Here is a 16,926-nt window from a genome sequence, read left to right as displayed (position 1 = left end):
CTGATATGACAGGAGGCAGAGCTCAGGCGATTATGTGAGCCACGGGAGTGGCTGTAAATACAGATGAAGCTTCTCTCACTTGCCCGCCGCCCACCTCCTGCTGTGTGGCCTGGTTCCTAACAGGCCATGGAGCAATACTCTGTCCTCATTCAGCTCCAGTACTGGTCTGTGGCCTGGGGGCTGGGGACCCTGAGCTATGTTGTCTCTAAGGATGCTTGCAGGGCTAATATTCTGTGATTTGCTTAGTCTAATTTGAACTTTGTAATATCAACTACATTGTATATTTTAGCTTCAGGGATGCACTGAATGCTCATTATAGTCAAATGGCTTGCGTTAATCATTCCATATTGTATTCATATAACATAACATTACATTGTGCCCCATAATTATATACAATGATGATTTGTCCAGTAAAAATAATGTTCATTTAAAAAGTGAGCCGGGCGCGGTGGCTCACGCTTGTAATCCCAGCACTTTGGGAGGCCGAGGCGAGTGGATCACAAGGTCAGGAGATGGGGACCATCCTGGCTAACACAGTGAAACCTAGTCCCTACTAAAAATACAAAAAATTAGCCAGGTGTGGTGGCGGGCACCTATAGTCCCAGCTACTCTGGAGGCTGAGGCAGGAGAATCGCTTGAACCTGGGAGGCGGAGGTTGCAGTGAGGCGAGATCGTGCCACTGCACTCCAGCCTGGGTGACAGAGCGTGACTCCATCTCAACAACAACAACCAAAAAAAAAAAAGGGCAGGGGGAGTTCCCAAATAGGAATTTCTCATAAAATGCTTATGTGGTTATTTTATGTCTCCTGCCCTTCAAGCCTGCAGCACTTCCTTGTCTTCCTCTGTCTCCGCCGAAGGCCTTGTTTCTTGTTTTTTTGAGAAGATAGACGCGTTCATCTCCACCACCATGTGCGTTAACCTGGGTGCCTGTTCTCATGCAGCTGCTTTCTCTCCAGGCTTGCCGTCCAAAGCCAACACCCCCACTGACCCCAGGATTTCCTCTCTGGAAGCATCATCCATTTTCACTTTCTACTGAATCCTTTTCATCAACACACACACACGCTGTGATTGCTTCCACCCAGCAAACCCTACTGTGATTGCCCCGGTTTCCTTCCCACTCCATGCTCCCTTCAAAACCCCTCAAAAGCACAGTTTCTCTCCACCTTGTTTTCAACTCACTTCATTCAGGCTCTCTGCTAACTTTCTATTGCTGCCATAACAAATTGCCACAAATTTAGAAGCTTGAACAACACAAATTTGTTCTTTTTGTAGTTCTGTCCATCAGAAGGCTGATGTGGGTCTCACGGGATTGTAACCAGGTGTCAGCAGGGCTGTGTTTCTTCCCAGAGACTGAGTTCTATTTCCCACTCTTCCGAGTTGTTGTCAGAATTCCTTTCCTCCTGGTTGAAGGACCCAGATCCCCATTGTCTTAGGTCAGCTCAGGGCTGTTCTAGCCTCTGAAGGCTACCATGTTCCTTGATCCTGACTCCTTCCCTCATCTTCAAAGCCAGCAGTGGTGGGTCAGGTGCCTTTCATGCTTTGAATCTCCCCTCCTTCTTCTGTCTCATGTCTCTGACCTACTCTTCTGCCTATCTCTTCTGCTTTTAAGGACTCATGAGATTAGGTTGGGTCCACTTTATTATCCAACATAATCCCCCCTTCTCAAGGTCCTTAACATTAATGACATCTGCAAAGTCCCATTAGCTGTGGAAGGTAAGATGTTTACAGGTTGCAGGTTGCAGAGATTAGAACGTGAGTATTTTGGGGGGACCATTATTTTTTCATACTTTCCCCATCATTCTGATAAAACAGCTCTCCTGAAAGTCACCTAGACCTGTTGCTAAACCCAGTGGTTTTTCCTGGATCTCATCTTTCTTGAACAATCAGCTGCGTGGGTGCAGTTGATCATTCTCTCCTTTTTGATACACTTTCATCACATGGCTTCCAGGACACCATACTCACCTGGTTCCTCCCAGTGGTCTGGTTGTCCTTTTGTACCTGTTCCTACTCATTCCTCCTCATCTTTCTGACCTTTAAACATAGAACTGCCAGGCTTTTCTCTTCTCCACCTCTACTCGTTCTTTAGGTGATCCCACATGGCTTCAAAAACCCCAAACTCTGCCTCAAACCAGGGCTTCTCTCCCGAACTCCAGACACGCATACCTATCTGCCTATGTGACATGTCCATTGGATGCTTACAGGATATTTAACCTTAGCATGTTTGACCAGCCTCACAAAAGTGCCCTCCTGTCGTTGTCTTCATTTTAGCAAGTGGCCACTCCATTTTATCAGAGTGATGGGGGGAAGTGTGATAGTAAGAATAATGGCCCCCAAAAGATGTCCATGTCCAAACCCCTGAAGCCTGTGAATACATCACCTTCCAAATGGGCAATCCAACACTCCCTGGAGTAACCCTGAAGCCCTTCCTTCTCTCTCACCTCATTATCCAATAATCTACCTTCAATTTGGTCAGCACTGCTTTCAGGTTCCTTCTAGAATGTGACCATTTTCACCCCTTTGTCTTACTGATACGGCTCTGATGACTGGAGGAACAGCAGGGTCCTTTGTCTTGCACTGATTAAATAAATGCCAGGGACACACGTGGAGTTGTTTCAAGGGGTAGAAAGTTTAATAGGCAAGAAAGAAGGAAAATGCTCCCCAGTACAGAGACAGAGGGAGGGGTGCTCCGAGCAGAGGGAGAAAAACCACTTAGACGGGGGAAAACAGTCGGTTATATTAGGAGGCTGGGGGATGCAGTGTCTGATTTGCATAGGGCTTAGGGTATTGGTTTGACCAGGTGTGTCATTCATGTAGCCCTTGAAAAAACTGGTCCTCTGACCCCAGCCTTTTAATGTGTAAGTGCAGGTCGCAATGATGTCCTGCACACGTGGAGTTATCTGGAGGCAGCCATGATGCTTGGCGCATGTGGTGACAAGGAGAAGAGGGTGGGAATTGCCATGTTGGATGGACCCAGTTTCTAATCACCAGCATTTGCATATCAAAGCTTGCCGGTCTGGCTCTTTAAGCCGCTTTTCTGTTAGAAAAGAAATGTTTCAGGAGCTGCTTTTATTAAAAGAAAAAAACCTTACCGAGGACTCCTTTTACCCTCTCTATCTGCCTACAATTATTCCTATATCATTACTACTCTATTTTTTTTTTAGAAGAAGTCTCACTCTGTCGCCCAGGCTGGAGCACAGTGTTGCGATCTCTGCTCACTGCAACCTCCCAGGTTCAAGTGATTCTTCTGCCTCAGCCTCCTGAATAGCTGAGACTACAGGTGTGTGCCACCATGCCTGGATAATTTTTGTATTTTTAGTAGCGACAGGGTTTCACCGTGTTGGCCAGGGTGTTCTTGAACTGCTGACCTCAGGTGATCTGCCCTCCTCGGCCTCCCAAAGTGCTGGGATTACAGGAATCATTACTACTCTTATCTAGACCACCATAGTCTCTGACCTGCATCCTTCTGACAATGTTTTAACTGGCTTCCCTGCCTCCGTCGTTGTCCCTGTACAGTCTGTTCTCAGTTCAGACACCAGAATGTAAGTCAGATCCTTTGCCCCAAAACTTCTCCCGTGGTTCCTTCTCATGCAAAATAAAAGCCAACATCCTCACGTGGGCCTGTGCCCACGAGGGTACAATCTGGCCTTTGCTACTTCTCTGCTTCTCTATCCTCATTCAGCTCAGGCCACCTGCTCCTTGCACAGCTGTGGCACAGCCCTGCCACAGGGCCCTTGCACTCGTTATACACTTGGCCTGGCACCCTCTTCCTTCAATAGTGGCATAGCTTGCTTCCTTCTTCCTTTAGTCCTCTGCTAGAGAGTCACCTCAGAGGGTCTCCCGACCTCCCGCAATCTCCAAATCTCGTAACCCTCTTATCCTTGGTGCATGGGCTTCGTGTGATTTGTTTGCTAGAATTGTTCTGTCACATAACAGATGCTAAATAAATAGTTCTTGAATAAATGAAAGAAGTGATTATTTCCAAAATTGCATCTTAATGGTGAAAAATTTACATGGTACAGAAGAACATGAAGTAGCATGTGTGGGAGGGAAAACTTTTCTGTTTTTAAAAATGATCAACAGTTTATTTTCTATCCCTCTGAAAACTGTGGATGCTTAGATATTAAAATCCTTTTTCAGTTTCACATATAGGTATCATAGTTTACAGTCTTTTCTGCAATTTGATTTTTCCACTGTGTTCATTGTCTTGTGTATTTTTTATATTAAAAAACTGAGAACTTTAAAAGCAAAATAAGTATTTTTAAGTATGTAAGTGAAGGGATTCTGAAGTTTGTCTGTTTTACCCTAAATGCCCATTTGTTTTTCTTTAACCAACTTGATTATGTGGGAAGTGAGTTATTAATTTTCGATAGTAACTGAGATTCCACTGCAAGATTTGCTTCCCTTTTGCAAGAGAAAACTCCTTGTTGAAGTTAGTACTTTAAAAAAGTCAAATGCTGGAGGCACTGACGTGTTGACAGCCTTTCACTGACTGACCTGTGAATTTAACAGCTGTGGCAGCTCCCTGGATTCTGGGAAGCTCAATGCCATGTGGACAGAGTTGCAGACATTTCAGATGATAAAATAGCTATTATAATATGATAACATACAGCACTTTTCTCCAAAACTCCTAGTGTTTTTAATGAAGACTAGAGTTGTCCTGACTACTGCTGTCACTTCAGCAGAAGGCAGAGGAAATTGAGGGCTGATGGAGGCATCTTATCTGCTTGATAAGAAATGTAGACAGGACTTGTACCTTTCTCTGACATTCCCACAGCTTCTGTGAGTTTTGCCTGAGTGTTGACCCTTCAGCTCTGCCCCTAGCAGCTGTGTAGTATTGGACAACACACCTAACCTCCCTGATTCCCTTGTTTTGGAATCATTGTGTGGACTAGAGGCAACGTAAGTACCCAGCTCAGGGCATGACACAGCAAATGTTTGTTATTATTATTATTCTTGCTATTACTGCTGCTTGTCAAAATTGCTGATAACACTTTTTTTTTTTTTTTTGGGAAGGAGTCTCACTCACTCTGTTGCCCAGGCTGGAGTGCAGTGGCGTGATCTCGGCTCACTGCAACCTCTGCCTCCTGGGTTCAAGTGGTTCTCCTGCCTCAGCCTCCTGAGTAGCTTGGATTACAGGCACGTGCCGCCACATCCAGCTAATTTTTGTATTTTTAGTAGAGATGGAATTTCGCCATATTGGCCAGGCTGGTCTTGAACTCCTGACCTCTCGTGATCCGTCCACCTCAGACTCCCAAAGTGCTGAGATTACAGGCATGAGCCACTGTGCTTGGCCTATGATAACACATTCTTTTTTTTTTTTTTTTTTTGATAACACATTCTTTAGCAGCCTTTTCTTTGGTTTCTCCTTAAGCATGCCCTATAATCAAAGAGTCTGTAACTAAACCAAGTTCTCAAGGAAGAAATGTACTCTGCTGATGCACGTACCATTGTTTCTTAGGAAATTTTTCAGCAGTTTAGAACCAATAGGAGTTGAAACCATTTCTGGTTTACATGTGACAAAATGCACTGACAGTGCTATGAATACTTACGATGAATGCTGGTGATAGATTTGGTTAGTTCGAGTGCTAATGAGCCCTGGGGTCGTGGGGTTGGTCGCTTTTCATTTGGCATCAGGATCACATTCTGCATCTCTAATTCCTGTAGCTGTTGGGACAGGAGGGACCAGATAAGAATGAACGGCTGGATCAGCGCAAGCCATTTATTCAACAAATGTTCATATAGTACAAGGCGCCAGGGGTTAGGCAAGTAGTTGAGGGTACAAGTGTGAACCAAACCTAGCTCCTGACCGCAGAGAGTTTATAGCAGTTTAATTGGAGGTTAGAAAACTAAAATGGAGGTGATCACAGGCAACTAAAACACATAAAGTTCAAACCCTGTTCATGAATGGAAACGGTTTTGAAAATAGCCAATAGATAGACTAGAAAGGAAAGCAGAGAAGGGAGGCAAGGAGGGAGGTACACCCACATGTAGAATTCTCTAGACACACAGGGAGATGCTCTGATAGATCCATGCTTGTCACCGAAAGGCAGTTTGGGCACCAGTGTAGCAGTGGGTCTGAAGCCCCACCTAGCTGAGTCAGGGAGAAGTCTCCAGGCATGCCCACCTGCTTTTCATGTAAATAGGATCGATCTGTTTGAAGCAACTTGCTACTTGTTCAGGTTAAATATAAACCCAGTGATCTCAGTTGTAACAAGGGTCTGCATAACACAGCAGCCGAGTGATCAGAGTTGATGGAGATGTATTCCCTTTTTTGTGTTTGGTATTTTATTTAATCTTTTTTTTCAGTTTTTAAGTTCGGGGTACATGTGCGGGTTTGTTACATAGGTAAACTTGTGTCATAGAGGTTTGTTGAATAGATTATTTCATTGCCCAGGTATCAAGCCTAGTGCCCATTAGTTATTTTTCTTTCCCGGATGGAGTGGGCTTGTCCCAGAGCTGGGAAGTGAGAGCACTTGGCTTGTCTCAGCTGTCCTGCTGCAGTCCTGAGAAAAGTCACTCAATCTCTGTGAGCCGTTTTCCTTATCTCTGTACAGTGGGGGAAAGGAACGGTAGCTTCCTTCCAGGGTTCTCTGGGGGTGAAACGAGATGATGCATGTGGCGCACACTGTGGTGTCTGTTGTTGTTACAGACTCTGCTCTAGAAGGGATGGCAAAAGTGCAACAGGAGAAATAAGACCTTGGGTTAAAAGGGCAGAGTCAATTTCATGCCCAGATCTTCTCCTCTGTATCCAGGCTCTGCATACATTAAGGGCTGAGTCATTTACTTGCCTTTATAGCACTCGTTTCCAATAACATTGAGAACCTGGAACCACCCCCAGCTGGTGCACTCAGTGTTCATTTCCACTGCTCAAGCTGGGTAGTCACTTCATTTCCTTGGAAGTCTTTTTCAAGTCCGGATGAATGCTTTATAGTTTGGCCATAAGAAAACCCTACACGGCACCACTTTATAATTTGTCGCCTTTGGTAACACCAGGTGGTGCTGGCAAACAAGTAATTCATCTGCAAGTTATCAGGTGAAAACTTTTCCTTTGCAGGCATTCTTGTATTCTCTCGCCAAATCTTTTATTTGTTGATCTCATTTAGTAAGATGCAATTGAAAGCATGTGCAAGTTTAGTAGATACTCACAGAAAGAGATTGAAGGTGTGATTATTTAGCAATGTGTATTTTAAATCCCAACTACATCAAATGGCCAACTCTTAGATTCAAAAGGGGGTTAATCTATTTGAAAGGATCCCGATCTGTTTCACAGAATATATATATTTTAGATGGGGATAGATTTCTGCAAAAATGTTGCCAAATACATTTTGGAAATGCAATGTGTTATTTTTATACCTGGAGATTCTCTCTGCATATTATGATAAGAAAGCCTGAAAAATTCAGCAGTAAAGAAACCTGTTTAACCTTTTAAGGAGTTTTTAAACTTAGTTGATCATAGACTACTCCCTCCTTTTCCTCAACATATGTTAACATTGATAAGGATAAGTGTGTTTTAGGATGTTGTATTCGAAATGTTAGGTAGGGACAATGGCCTTCTGTTTTTTAATCTTGTGTGCGTTTCATGTCACTGTGATGTCTCAGAAGTATTTCCAGGTGACTGAGGGCTGGTTCTAGTGATGTTTCTACCCATGCAGATGTTACATCACGCTGGCTCAAGCTCTGGGAATGAGCATGGGGGGAGCCCCTGCCGGACCTGCAGGCACAGGCAAAACAGAAACCACTAAAGACATGGGACGATGCCTCGGGAAATACGTCGTGGTTTTCAATTGTTCAGACCAGATGGATTTCCGAGGACTTGGACGGATTTTTAAGGGTATGGGTTATATTTTTTAATCTGGTGAGAAATGTCAGCCAAGGTGGAATATTTTGCTAAAATTTGTTTTCAACAATTGGCCACATTTTAGAATCATTTTCAACTTTGTAAAATTTTTTGGAAAATCTTCAATCTTGGCAGGTTGTGTGGACCAAATGTTACTTCCTCCTGACTTTTTTTTTTGATATTCCTTTATCTTGGGTGTTTACAGGTAAAGTGCCAAATTGTGAGCCGTTTTGGGTCACTTGATGCATAGATCTATTTGTTCCACTTTACTTTTGAATGAACTTACATCTGGCTCATTTTAGCAGCTACATAATATCCTTTTTCTTGGTTTTCCAAAATTATATACTAATTGGATTTTTCATTTAATTTCCTTTCTAAGGATTGGCACAGTCTGGATCCTGGGGTTGTTTTGATGAATTTAACCGTATTGATCTACCAGTTCTCTCGGTTGCAGCCCAGCAAATTTCCATTATTCTGACATGTAAAAAGGAGCACAAAAAGTCTTTTATCTTTACTGATGGAGATAATGTGACTATGAACCCTGAATTTGGGCTTTTCTTAACCATGGTAAGGAGCTGCTAGAAAAGCTACTGAATTTCAGCCTTCTTATCACAATTTTCATGCATCTCCCTGGTCATATGTCATCTGTTTTCCTGAATGGAAATTGGGATTGTAACTTTACCTCCTTTTGAAAACCCTTTGGTGTTAAGCAAAGATCATATGAATAGCTCAGGACTTAGCCTGTCCAGGTAAAACGAGATTGAGATATGTAAATGAGTTCCCTGGTTGTCATTCCAGATTTGTTGTGTGTACATAATGAATCTTTTAATATGATGCTGACGTGTGCTTGATTGCATCATTCATCCTTGGGCTTTATTTTCTGTTTAGAATCCTGGCTATGCCGGACGGCAGGAACTCCCTGAAAACTTGAAGATTAATTTCCGCTCAGTGGCCATGATGGTGCCTGACCGTCAGATTATCATAAGGGTGAAGTTGGCTAGTTGTGGCTTCATTGACAATGTTGTTTTGGCCAGGAAGTTTTTCACACTCTACAAACTGTGTGAGGAGCAGCTTTCTAAGCAGGTGTGTCATCCTGGAGGTCTTAGGCACTTAGGCATGTTTCATTTTTCTATTCAGCAGAATGTTCTCATTTTGAGAAATTCTAGACTGGGCTTGTTGACAAAGGATTTTATTGATACTGAGTAGAAAGGTGTATTACTACAAAAATAATTTTATATGCATAGTTTTATTAAGAAGTACATTTAAATAAATTAATATTTACAGCATGGAAATGAAGTGAATATTATCTGCACTGGTTTAAGAGCCAAAGATTTATGGATATTAACATTGGCTGTTTATACCACTTACAGATTCATTGTCATATGTGTTATGTATTTTCATGATTTGTAGGAACCTCTCAATGATTTATTCTTCTTCATTCTAAGCTCACTTGAGTATTTGACCAAGGTTTACTAACTGTCTTGTTTATATGTTGCAACCTTCTTGCTAGTTTCCTTGATTAGCGTAGCAGGTTCAGGCATCATGAGGTTTCATAGTTAAAAGTCATGGAATTAAACATATACTTCTGCATTAGTTATCTATTGCTGCATAACAGTCATCTAACAATCATACCACAAACTTTGTGTCTTGTAACAATGTACATTAATTACTACATGGTGTCTGTGGGTCAGGAGTTAGCTGAAATGAGTCCTGTGGTTTGTGTCTAACAAGGCTACAATCAAAGTATTGGCTGGGGCTGTGGTTTCATCTGATGCTCGAATGGGGACAATCTACTTCTGAGCTCGCTCAGGTTGTTAGCAGAATTCTGTTAGTTGAGGGTGTAAGACGGAGGGCTTTGATTTCTTGCTGGCTATTCTCTGGGGGCCACTTTCAGTTCCTACAGGCTGTGCATAGTTCCTTGCTATATGGGTTTCCCCAAAATGACCACTTACTTTCTCAAAGTCAGCAAGGAAAGTGGTTTCAGCAAAACGAGTGCTACAGTCTAATCTAATGTGACCACATAATCACACACACATAATCACATACAACCTGTTGTCTCTGCTGTATTCTATTAGTTAGAAGAAGCAAATCACAGGTCCTGCCTACTCTCAAGGTGATATCATATAAGGACATGACCACCAGGAGGTGGACATCATGCCACAATTTTTTAGTACATATCCGTAAAAATTACTAGAAATATATGCTAAATAATGACACAGTGCAATAAACATAAGACTATAACATGGATAACACTTCCTAACATATATAGTCTTTGTTCCATCTCATCACTTAAGCTTTCATTTCAAACTTCTTTGAATCTTTATTACTTTTTATATCCACAGGTTCAACCTAATTACATTCCTACTCAAAAGTTCTTTTCCTGTGAGTGTTCAGGCACACACAGACTCTTCCGGCTCTGGCCATTGAGCCTTTCTGGTTAGTCTGACCCTAACATTTTGTCTCCAACATTCTTGGTTTCTTCTGCTTATTGGAGCCCTTACTCACTCATTCTTATTGTATTAGTCTGTTCTTATGCTGCTAATAAAGACATACCTGAGACTGGGTAATTTATAAAGGAAAGAGGTTTAATTGAATCACACTTCAGCATGGCTGGGAAGGCCTCAGGAAACTTGCAATCATGGTGGAAGGGGAAGCAAACACATCCTCTTCGCATGGTGGCAGGAAGGAGAAGTGCCAAGTGAAGAGGGGGAAAAGCCCCTTATAAAACCATCAGATCTCATGAGAACTCACTATCATGAGAGCAGCGTGAGGGTAACTGCCCTCATGATTAAATTACCTTTCACTGGGATCGTCCAGTGACATGTGAGGATTATGGGAACTACAGTTCGGGATGAGATTTGGGTGGGAACACAGCTAAATCATTATCATTCTGCCCCTGGCCCCTTCAAGATATCATGTCCTCACAATTCACAATACAGTCATGCCCTTCCAACAGTCCCCCAAAGTCTTAACTCATTCCAGCATTAACTCAAAAATCTAAGTCAAAGTCTTATCTGAGACAAGGCAAGTCCCTTCTACCTATGAGCCTGTAAAATCAAAAGCAAGTTATTTACTCCCTAGATACAATGGGAGTACAGGCACTGGGTAAATACACCTGTTCCAAATGGGACAAATTGGCCAAAACAAAGAGGCTACAGGCCCCATGCAAGTCCAAAATTCAATAAGGCAGTAATTAAACCTTAAATTTCCAAAATGATCTGCTTTGACTCCATGTCTCACATCCAGGTCCTGCTGATGAAAGAGGTGGGCTCCTAAAGCTTTGGGCAGCTCCACCCCTGTGGCTTTGCAGGGTACAGCCCCTCTCCTGGCTGCTTTCATGGCCTGATGTTGAGTGTCTGTGGCTTTTCTAGGTGCACAGTACAAGCTGTCAGTGGATCTACCATTCTGGCATCTGAAGGATGGTGGCCCTTTTCTCACAGCTCCACTAGGCAGTGTCTCAGTGGGGACTCTGTGTGGGGGCTCCAATCCCACATTTCCCTTCTGCACTGCTCTAGCAGAGGGTCTCCATGAGGGCTCCACCCATGCAGGAAACTTCTGCCTGGACATCTTGGTGTTTGCATACATCCTCTGAAATCTAGGTGGAGGTTCCCAAACCTCAATTCTTGTCTTCTGCACACCTGCAGGCCCAGCACCATGTGGAAGCTGCCAAAGCTTGGGGCTTGCACCCTTTGAAGCAATGGCCTGAGCTATATGCTGGCTCCTTTTAGCCTCACCTGGAGTGGCTGGGATGCAGGGCACCAGGTCTCATGCCTACACACAGCAGGGGAACCCTGGACCTGGCCCAGGAAACCATTTTTCCTCTTAGGCTTCTGGGCCTGTGATGGGGAGGGGCTGCCATGAAAGTCTCTAACATGCTCTGGAGACATTTTCTCCATTGTCTTGGTGATTAACATTCAAATCCTCATTACTTATGCAAATTTATGCAGCTGGCTTAATTTCTCCCCAGAAAATGGGGTTTTCCTTTGCATTGCATCATCAGGCACAAATTTTCAAAACTTTTATGCTCTGCTTCCTCTTGAAAGCTTTGCTGCTTAGAAATTTCTTCCACCAGATACCCTAAATCATTTCTCTCAAGTTCAGTTTCACAGATGTCTGGGGCAGGGGCAAAATGCCGCCAGTCTCTTTGTATAGCAACAGTGACCTTCACTCCAGTTCCCAACAAGTTCCCCATCTTTATCTGAGACCACCTCAGCTGGAAATCATTGTCCATATAACTCTTAGTGTTTTGCTCAAAGCCATTCAACAAGTCTATAGGAAGTTGCAAAATTTTCATATCTTCTTGTCTTCTGAGCCCTCTAAGTCTCTAGGAAGTTCCAAACTTTCCCACATTTTACTGTCTTCTTCTGAGCCATCCAAACTGTTCCAACCTCTGACTGTTACCCAGTTCCAAAGTCGCTTCCACATTTTCAGGTATCTTTATAGTAGCACCCCACTCTATGTGGCACCCATTTACTAGTCTGTTCTCCTGTTACTAATAAAGACATACCTGAGACTGGGCAATTTATAAAGGAAAGAAGTTTAATTGAATCACACTTCAGCATGGCTGGGAAGGCCTCAGGAAGCTTACAATTATGGCAGAAGGGGAAGCAAACACGTTCTGCTTCATGTGGCATCAGGAAGGAGAAGTGCTGAGTGAAGAGGGGGAAAAGCCCCTTATAAAACCATCAGATCTTATGAGAACTCGCTTACTATTATGAGAACAGCATGAGGTAGCCACCCCCATGATTCAATTACCTCCACCTGGTCCCTCCCATGACACATGGGGATTATGGGCATTACAATTCAGGACGAGATTTGGGTGGGGACACAGCCAAACCATATCACTTATCTTTCAAATAAATATTTTTTCCATGCTGTTTCTTGAATGGAAAAAACTTCCCACATCACTGGCTCCTGCTCTTATCTTCACTACCACTTCACTGCTTCCCTCACTCCTACCACCCATGTTCACAAGGTCATTGTGAAATGCAATAAATCAATGTGTGCAAAATAGTTGGACTCATACTGATCTCTTGGTGAACATTCTGTGACTTTCCCTTCATGCCCACAGATTTAACTGCATCCTCTGATAGGAAGTTTCCCATGATTAATTTTACTCACCAACACTTTTAGTCATTGTTACTTTTATACAAGTTTATTCACATTTCTATTTTATTATCTTTATTAGAATTTAAATTCCCTGAAGGTGGAAACTCAATTTGAATATTTTTATGTGCTCCATCTTCCAAATGACTAGTCTTAAGTGAGGCATACTGCTCCCAATTACCTTAGCAGATAACTGTAATTTTTTCCTATACATCTTTTTTTTGTGGTAAAAGTATATAAAATTAAATTTACTATCTTAACCATTTTAAGTGTACAGTTCAATAATATTAAATATATTCACAATATTGTGAAATAGATCTCTGTAACTTTTTCATCTTGAAAAACTGAAACTCTGTGCCCACTAAACAACAACTTCTCTTTTTCTCTTCCCTTAGCCGCTGGTAACTATCATTCTACTTTCTGTTTCTATGAATTTGACTATTGCCAATAGTTCATATAAATGAAATCATATAATATTTGATTTCTTGTGACTGGCATATTTTACTTAGTGTAATGTCCTCAAGGTTCATTCATGCTTTAGCATGTGACAGGATGTCCTTTCTTTTTATGGCTAAATAATATTCTGTTATATGTATATACCACATTTTGTTTATCCATTCATCTGTCAATGGACATTTGGGTTGCTTGCACCTCTTGGCTATCATGAATGGTGCTGCTATGAACATGGATATGCTGATACCTCTTTGAGACCGTGCTTTTATTTATTTATTTATTTATTTTTGCGAGACAGAGTCTTGCTCTGTTGCCCAGGCTGGAGTGCAGGTGCAATCTCGGCTCACTGCAACCTCTGCTTCCTGGGTTTAAGTGATTCTCATGCCTCAGCCTCCTGAGTAGCTGGGATCACAGATGCACACCATCACACTTGGTTAATTTTTGTAATTTTTTGGTAGAGATGGGGTTTCATCATGTTGTCCAGGCTGGTCTCAAACTCCTGGCCTTAAGTGATCTGCCCTACTTGGTCTCCCAAAATGCTGGGATTATGGGTGTGAGCCACTGTGCCTGGCCCATTCTTTCAATTCTTTTGGCTATATACCCAGAATTGGGAGTGCTGGATCATATCGTTCCATTTTTAATGTTTTGAGGAACCACCTTACTGTTTTTCACAATGATTGGATAATTAAATTTTGATTATTCCCTTTATATATGCTGAAATTTGACATAATTGAGCTTTTATAAATATTTAGTAAGGGAATGACAAAGCTGGGGGCTTGGCTTTCTAATTTGTCCTTATCCTTCTTCCTTCAGGTAATCCTGAAGTGCAGCTGCGTTTTTCCTCCCTGATTCTCCTGTCTTCTGACTTATCATGAAAAAGGCATATATATCTCTATGTATATGACAGTCATGAGTGCAGTCCCAGTTTAATTCTGATTCTGAATTTTAACTTTAGAGATATCAGCAAATTTCCTTATGTATGACTGATTAAGAGTAAGCTCAAAGGGATGTCTGTATTCCAAGAAGAAATTTATTCCTTTTCCCTGCCAAGCTGTAGCAGCTAGTTCTGATCTAAGGGCTTAAGCTAATGACGGCACATGGGAGGACTCTTTGGGATATTCCCTATTTGCTCAAAAAGTATATCTATATAGAAATATTTTACCCCACTGTGTGTATGCATTTTCTGAAGGAAAATCAGCATTTATTCATTATTGTGAATATAATTTCTGTCAGATTCATATGGCTTCTGCAAGTATTTTAATGTTGAAAATAAGTCCAATGTATCTCACATTCTCCAGGTTCATTATGACTTTGGCCTGCGTAACATTCTCTCAGTTCTTCGGACTTTGGGAGCAGCAAAAAGAGCCAATCCAATGGATACGGAGTCCACGATTGTCATGCGTGTACTACGGGACATGAATCTTTCTAAACTGGTAAGACTCACAGATGGAAATGTTCCACCTACTTGAATATCAGTTCAACTAACTGCCCATACATGAGACTTCAAAATATTTATTTAAATATTTTGCTCATTTAAAATGCCTAATTGTCAGATAAAGTGCTGGAGAGCATCACTTTAAATTATACTTTTTCAGACATTTTTTTGGGTAATGACTCCTATCCACTCTAAAATGTGCCTATTCCAATAGAATTGAAATGGATTTAAAAAAATACACGTTAAGATGCCAAATACCTTGAATCATTTTTGTGTTTTAGAACTAAAATCTCACCTTTGGAGTCTGGTAGAGCCTGGTAGGAAATGATGTGTAAATTCTACAAGTGTGTGATAGTTTCACACTATTATTTCACAATAGAGACTGATAATCAATGCCCACTATCCATGGATCTATGTAAAGGGTGACAAAACGATAGATTTTTATTTTAAATTAAAAGTATATACCAAATTCCAATTCACAAACCTGCTATTAATTTCTAATTTAAAAATTCTTTTAAGTTTAAATGAGAAATTGTAGACTATATGGTATCCCCCAAAACTGACTATTTTATGGAAAGATTGTCACATAGACAGTATTGTCTTTCCTTCCATTTCTTTCCTTTCTCCCTGTTCTTTTCCTCTTTATTTTTTTTTTAATTTATGGGAAAGATGAGGAAAATGTTTTTTAACTTCAATAAAGGTGATATGTTATTTGTTAGTGGTTACATTGCAATAACCTGGACTGTGTTGGGCATTTCCAGTTTATCTGCGTATTGCTATGTTTATACCAGAATAATTGTTCTGATTTCCCATTCTTTTCCTTTTTAGATTGATGAGGATGAACCCTTGTTTTTGAGTTTGATTGAAGATCTCTTTCCAAATATTCTTCTGGACAAGGCAGGTTACCCTGAACTGGAAGCAGCAATTAGTAGACAGGTAATATGCTTCACAGGGCATCGAGGGCTGGTGTCTATTTCATCTGAATTTAATGGGAATAAAGTGGGGCTGCTGTGGCTCCAACCTATGCACTCTGAGCAGCAAAAATAACAACAGTGAGGCTAACACTGCTGTCTTAAGGGAGGCCAATGCACACCATGGGTCAAACTCCCGCTGCCCTGGGTCTCCTACCATTGCACAGCCACATGTCCAGCTAGTCATGTGCAAGTAGCCTGGTTATTGGTGGAAAGCATTCCATAGCAGATGCAGAAATGAAATGTGATTGGTCAGCAGGGGGTGGATGGGGCTCATCTGGCTGCCTCTCTGGAGCTTGGCTGAGCTTGGTTCTGCCCTGGTGTTTGCTGTGTCGCCTGCCTCTGCGTGTTATTTGCAGTGATCTCATGGCTTCTCTTTCCTCAGTACTTGTGGCTTCTTGCTCAGACTCTGGGGGTGGGATACAGTGGGTGAGGTAGGGGAACCCACCACACTATGTATATCATGATGTGTCTGGACTTCCCATGGTACTTGGTGCAGCTTTAACTTTTTATAGTCTTCCTAGGAATGGAAATTAATCATGTAAACCTTATACCTCAATTTCTTTTTATATGAAGAAGAGTTTGGAAAAAAATGTTTTATGGAAGTGGTGATTAGCTCAAATTTATAAATTGCACTTCAATTCCTTGAAAATATTTGTAATAAAAGTCAAATGTGGCCGGGTGTGGTGGCTCATGCCTGTAATCCCTGCACTCTGGGAGGCCAAGGTGAGTGGATCACTTGAGCCCAGGAGTTTGAGACCAGCCTGGGCAACATGGTGAAACCCTGTCTCTACCAAAAATCCAAAAAATTAGTTGGACATGGTGGCATGTGCCTATAGTCCCATCTACTCTGGATGCTGAGGTGGGAGGGTCACTTGAGCCTGGGAGGCCGAGGCTGCAGTGAGCAGTGATTGCATCACTGTACTCTAGCCTGAGTGACAGAGGGAGACTGTCTCAAAAACAAACAAAACAAAACAAAACAAAAACAAAAAAAGGAAATCAAATGTAGCAGTACTTAGTGTATATTTTGCTTTGAAAATGTAGTATATAAATGTCTGAATTTCCTGATGAGGTAAGAGTGATAATTTGTCTGCAAGTGGTTTCTTCATCTTTTGGCTAAACTA

At 41.8% G+C, this 16,926-nt stretch overlaps 1 protein-coding gene across 1 annotated transcript in view; it reads left to right on the top strand.

Annotated features, from left to right (window-relative positions):
• The window catches only part of DNAH5 (dynein axonemal heavy chain 5), a 328,461-nt gene that overhangs the window by 175,007 nt on the left and 136,528 nt on the right, over window positions 1-16,926 (top strand). Inside the window, exons 36-40 of the mRNA XM_063664667.1 lie at window positions 7,653-7,831; window positions 8,217-8,404; window positions 8,726-8,920; window positions 14,695-14,829; window positions 15,660-15,767. Coding sequence (XP_063520737.1) covers window positions 7,653-7,831; window positions 8,217-8,404; window positions 8,726-8,920; window positions 14,695-14,829; window positions 15,660-15,767 — 805 coding nt within the window. The remainder of the gene's footprint in view (window positions 1-7,652; window positions 7,832-8,216; window positions 8,405-8,725; window positions 8,921-14,694; window positions 14,830-15,659; window positions 15,768-16,926) is intronic.

This window comes from Pongo pygmaeus, chromosome 4 (genome assembly GCF_028885625.2).
Source record: "Pongo pygmaeus isolate AG05252 chromosome 4, NHGRI_mPonPyg2-v2.0_pri, whole genome shotgun sequence".
Classification (NCBI taxonomy): domain Eukaryota; kingdom Metazoa; phylum Chordata; class Mammalia; order Primates; family Hominidae; genus Pongo; species Pongo pygmaeus.
Note: the sequence above shows the minus strand (reverse complement) of the source record. Positions and strands in the feature narration are given on the sequence as shown.